The sequence below is a fragment of the Coenobita brevimanus genome, chromosome 15, assembly GCF_032717465.1.
Source record: "Coenobita brevimanus isolate Jiangsu-jjx chromosome 15, ASM3271746v2, whole genome shotgun sequence".
In the NCBI taxonomy this organism is placed as follows: domain Eukaryota; kingdom Metazoa; phylum Arthropoda; class Malacostraca; order Decapoda; family Coenobitidae; genus Coenobita; species Coenobita brevimanus.
The window spans coordinates 6969471-6975470 of record NC_136968.1 but is presented as its reverse complement, the minus strand read 5'-3'; the positions used below and the strand labels follow the sequence as shown (position 1 = coordinate 6975470).

Genomic DNA, 6000 nt, shown 5'->3' with positions numbered 1-6000 from the left:
GCTCCAGCACTCCCTGTCATCAGCTATCCATCCACCTCGGGAGTACTGCCCTGCTCGACTGGTGCTACAGTCTACTCCTCCTCTCTCTCTCTCTCTCTCTCTATATATATATATATATATATATATATATATCTACGGCTGGCGGGGCCACACCTGCCATCTTCCACCACACATTATTACGGCTGGCGGGGCCACACCTGCCAGCTTCCACCACTCATTACTACGGCTGGCGGGGCCACACCTGCCTGATTTCACCACTCATTACTACGGCTGGTGGGGCCACACCTGCCAGCTTCCACCACTCATTACTACGGCTGGCGGGGCCACACCTGCCTGATTTCACCACTCATTACTGTGGCTGGCAGGGCCACACTTGCCCGCTTCCACCACTCATTACTACGGCTGGCGGGGCCACACTTGCCCGCTTCCACCAGTCATTACTGACAATCGGAGCCGCACTTGCCTCCATCACACCAGCAGGCAGTACTCACCCGCAATCTGGGCAGCAGTCGGTACTGGCGCGGTGTTGTCAGTTCTGAATCTCGCACTAAAATTACGTTAAAGGAAGCCTCATCAAACTCTGCATCCTCGGTGGCGATCATCTCGAACTGCACCTGCCGGTAAAACAGAAGGATGGGAAGGAAGTAATGACTGTAATAGGCTAAACAAAGACATAGAAAGATATAGCAGAAGAACAAGCTCTTTATGGCCCTACTGGACCTTCCAGCACGCTCCAATGAGAGCCGTTTTTGGACCATGCTTCGCTTTGTTCGCCGCCAATGATTTATGCATAGACCCGGGAAAGTCTACGGAAAATCCCCGACGCATTTCGAGTACTGTGAAACTAATGGGAACAATTAGGAGTCAAAACACTCCCGTAGAAAATTTAAATCGTGATGAAACTGAAGCGGACCCAAATGTGATCCAGTTGCGACCATCCTGCCAACTTTCATCACAACAGACATACACACACATAGACACAAACAAAAATACACATACATGTACACATGCACACATAGACACACACATACACTTATATGCACATATAAAGACAAAGACAGGCACACATAGATATACACACATACACATACATACATACACATACACAAACACATGCATATATGCACATAAACATACACATGCATACATACACAAAATCATCATCATCATCATCACCATCATACGGACCTCCTTTCCCACCCAAGGGCAGAGTGAGGAGTAGCAATGTCCAGACAGCACAAACTTGCCCAATCCAAGTAGGCCACACTTCCATTCACTCATCATTCAAGCCCCCGGAATCCTGGCTCTACCGGATACGCCAAAAAACATTCACCACATTCTGCAGCTTCACACAAACGTATCCGATTGAGTAAATCCGGACGCTGCCATGCTCACAAGGGGTGCCAAAATCCCTGATCATGCATTTCTCCACACAACATTCATCCAGCCAGCTCGATGTCTTGTCAGTTCCATAGCCTCACCGACTTCCAAACCTCTCTTCCTCAGACACTCATCCACCAGATCTCTCCATCTTCTCCTTGGCCTACCTCGCCTCCTCTCTTCTTCAAATTCGCTCAGGTATATCTTTTTCACCATTCTATTGTTATCCATTCTTTCCACAATACCATACCATCTCAGGACACTCTCTTCGATTCTGGTGTCCACCGACTTCCTCACTCCACACCTTTCACGAATCACACTATTTCGTATCCTATCCGCCCTCTGTACTCCACATACATTCAACAGTCCCATCTCCACTGCTCTTACTCTTGACTTTTCATTTTCATGCCACACCATAGTCTCACACCCATATGTTAGAGTTGGCACTAACACTCCCTCATTAAGTCTTGTGCAGCTGCAACACTCAAGCCTCTGTTTCTTATCAAGGCCTTCATTGCACCAGCTACTATTCTTCCTTGTGTCACTCTGCTTTCAACTTCTTTTGCACATTTTCCTCTCTTTTCTAACACTGTACCCAAGTATTTGAACTTTCTCACCAATTCCAGTCTCTCTCCATTCACTGTGACATCACACTAGGAGTCCCCTTCTCTCTCAATAACCATTACTTTACTCTTCTCTACATTTACTTTCAAGGCACGACGCTCACAAACTTCAACAAAACTCTGAACTCTTCTACTAAGTTCCTGTCCGGTACTTGCAAGCAGTACTGCATCATCAGCATACAACAAATTTGAGATACTCCATCCATCACCATTCATTACCAACGCCATCCCTCTCTCCATTACTCGTGTTTTCACTTCTCTCATCATCCTATCCATATATACATTGAACAACCATGAGGACATCACACAACCTTGTCGCACGCCCACACCGATCGTGAACCATTCACTTAGATGCCCGTTAATCCTTACACATGCTTCGCTACCAGCATAAAAACTATTGACAGCACCTAGCAGCTTACCATCTACACCATACATGCGCAAAACTTTCCACAATCCCTCTCTGTCTACTTTGTCGTATGCTTTTTCCAGACCCATGAATGCCATAAACACCTTATGGTCCTTCTCACAAGCCTTCTCTGCTATCTGTCTCACTACAAATACTTCATCCTCACATCCTCTGCCACTCCTAAAGCCACCCTGTTCATCACTCACTAGGACTTCTGATATCTCTCTTACATTCTCCATAATAATTCTTCCATATACCTTCCCTACCACACTCATTAAACTTATGCCACGATAATTCTTGCACTCACTTCACTCACCTTTATTTTTGTACAGGGGTACAATCACAGCCTTTTTCAACCCTGAAGGCACAGTTTCATTCATCCATGCCTTCTTACATATCTCCAACAAGCATTCCATTCCACTCTCTCCACTACGCTTAAGCATCTCTGCATTCACCTCAACCTCAGCTGCTTTCCCATTTTTCAGCAGTTTCACAGCCCTCTTCACCTGTGCGAGTGTCACGTCTCCTGGCACTGCATTCCTTCTCTGCACACCCCCAAAACCAATTATGTTTACAGCCGCTCTTCACATAATACATACACATAAACATACATATACACATACATATATACACACACACATACATACATACATACGTACATACATGCACATATATTCACATACCTTACACACATACAAATACATAGGCACACATATACACATACACATACAGCACACACATACACATACACATACACATACAATTACAAAAATATACACATGCATTCACTTACCTTCATACAATACACATACCATACACACACACAGCAAACATACACACATACACGCATACAGGTACACATACATATAGCCAGAAACACGCAGACACAAATAAACACACAAATACACACACTTTCACAGACATACACATAGATACACAGACACATATACATACAGATACATAAACATACACATACATACAAATACATACATACAACGTGCATACTCGTACAACCACCTACGCATACATACATGCACACTCATACACACCAGCATACAGGTACACACATACAAGTCACCAAGTCTTATTACAACACAGAAGCAAAGATCAGAGTCTGTCCAGAAGCGTGCTGCAAAGATAATTCTTGGACCAGCATATCTAATATACTATAGCAGTAGCCATGTGTCTGTGTGTATTTTGGGCAGCCGAAACCACACATTCAAATCGCACCAAACTTGGCAGAAAAATCACAAAGAATTCGCTGATGTGAAAAAACTTGGTCCCATCACGATTGAAAAACTTTTACTATATTTAATGAGCGATCAAATATTGACCATGAAACGCCACTCCCGGCGCCCGGTCGGTTGCCGTGGCCGAGTGGTTAATATCTCGGACTTGCGTGTGGACAACTTGGGTTCCATTCCCGAAGTGAGGTGAGGGCGCCTTTCTTCTGTACGGAGGCTTCCTGGTGCACTAAAATTGGCATGAAAATCGCAGAAAATTCGCTGATGTCGAATAACTTGGTCCTATCTCAATTGATGATTTTTTATTAGAGTTAAGAATGATCAAAATTTGGTTCGGAGAACGGTTCATTCGGTACCGGGACTTTTAGAAATCGAGTCTCCTCGACCCATGTGCCCTCCACGGGAGCAAGTGCGAGAGGGCCCGAAGGGCCCACTAGCACTTGTGTAAACTACCGTATATCACCGCACTACAGACTCTCAGCTTAACAACCATTCCCGACACCCATCAAGCATACCTTAGCCAGTTTGGACTAAAGCCCCTGAACCACCCTCGTTACTGCAACTTGCTCCCTCCCCCCAGTCAAGCACCATCTCTCACCATCCGTATCAACAACAAGTTACCACCAATTAGAGCAAGAATTGATCATCATAAGAATAACCCTGTTCCTACCATTGTCCGTATGATCAATGAACACTAACAACTTTTTCACCAATCTGATTTTGTTGTTGTTCTTGTTGTTGTTGTAACCTTTGTTCATATATCTTGAATAAACCAAGTTATTATCACTTATTCTGTAAATTTGGCTGTTACATTTACTTTTGGGGGAGTGCTCGCCTTTTACCAATGTTACTTTTTAACTCTTCTTTCCGTTCTTTCAGCCTTGGTTCTGCCTTGTCTTATATAAACCGTGAATTATAATTATTATTATTATTATTATTATTATTATTATTATTATTATGGAAGGATGTTAATTGAGATGAATGCAGTAGGGAAGAGATAGGCAGAGTATTTTGAAAGATTGTTAAATGTAGAGGAGGAAACGGTGGCTGAGATTGTGACGGATGGAAGGGTGCAAGGAATAAATGTGTTGGGACAGTTGAATGATTCTTTGATCACAAAGGAGGAAGTGGAGAAGGCAGTAAAGGAGATGAAAACAGGGAAAGCTGCAGGTATGGATGGGTGTGCTATGGAATGCCTGAAGGGTGGTGGAGTGACTATCGTTGATTTTTTTTTTTGTGTGTGTGTCCGACTCTGGGCATAGGCTTCACAGCCTGCTTTCAAGGCCCAGTAGTCCTCCTACGTACCGCACACCTCTACATGTCACCACTTCGGCGCTAACACCCACCGTCCATATTGAATACATGCTAGGGCTGTCTCATACAGGACTGGTGTATTGGTATTAGCGGGGGTATTTTTACGACATGTCGGCGGGCCTTCTGGTAGATCAGTAAAGTCTGATTTTATGGTTAGTTAGACTGTTGAATGTGTGCTTTGTGAAAGGTATGGTGCCAATTGACTGGGCAAGTGCTTGTGTGGTCCCGTTGTATACAGGCAAGGGTGATAAGTATGAATGTACTAGTTTAGGGGTATAAATCTGTTGAGTGTTGTAGGTAAGGTTTATGGTAGAGTGTTAATTATGAGAGTTAGAGAGCGTTCAGAGGGAGTGATTGGTGTTGAGCAGTGTGGCTTTGGGAGAGGGATGGGATGTGTGAATCAGGTATTTGCTGTGAGACAAGTGTGTGAAAAGTATTTAGCGAAAGGCAAGGATGTGTTTTGGACATTCATGGATTTAGAGAAAGTGTATGACAGAATTGATAGGGAGGCTTTGTGGACTGCTTTAAGATTGTATGGACTTGATGGTATGTTACTAAAAGGAGTGAAAAGTTTTTATGTAAATAGTAGAGCGTGTGTAAGAGTAGGAAATGCTGTGAGTGATTGGTTTCCCGTGGGAATGGGGCTGCGACAGGGTTATGTGATGTCGCCTTGGTTGTATAATATTTATATGGATGGTGTTGTAAGGGAGGTGAATGCAAGAGTTTTAGGTGGAGGTCTGAGTCTTGTCAATGTTGATGGACGAGTTGGAATCTGAAGCAGCTGCTGTTTGCGGATGATACTGCACTGGTGGTTGATTAAGAGGAGAGATTGATACAGTTGGTTGAGGAGTTTGGAAGGGTGTGTGAAAGGAGGAAATTGAAAGTAAATGAGAATAAGAGTAAAGTGATGAAGTGTACGAGGTTGGTCGATGGTAGGGGGATGAATTTAGTTTTGAATGGTGAGTTGCTTCAGCAGGTAGAGTGTTTTAAATATTTAGGGTCACATGTTGCTGTGGATGGAAGAATAGAAGCA

General features: G+C 43.8%; 1 protein-coding gene across 1 annotated transcript in view; it reads right to left on the bottom strand.

Moving 5' to 3' along the window:
- Positions 1-6000, bottom strand: part of LOC145390663 (uncharacterized) — a 74924-nt gene that overhangs the window by 31857 nt on the left and 37067 nt on the right. Inside the window, exon 3 of the mRNA XM_080265453.1 lies at positions 492-614. Coding sequence (XP_080121579.1) covers positions 492-614 — 123 coding nt within the window. The remainder of the gene's footprint in view (positions 1-491; positions 615-6000) is intronic.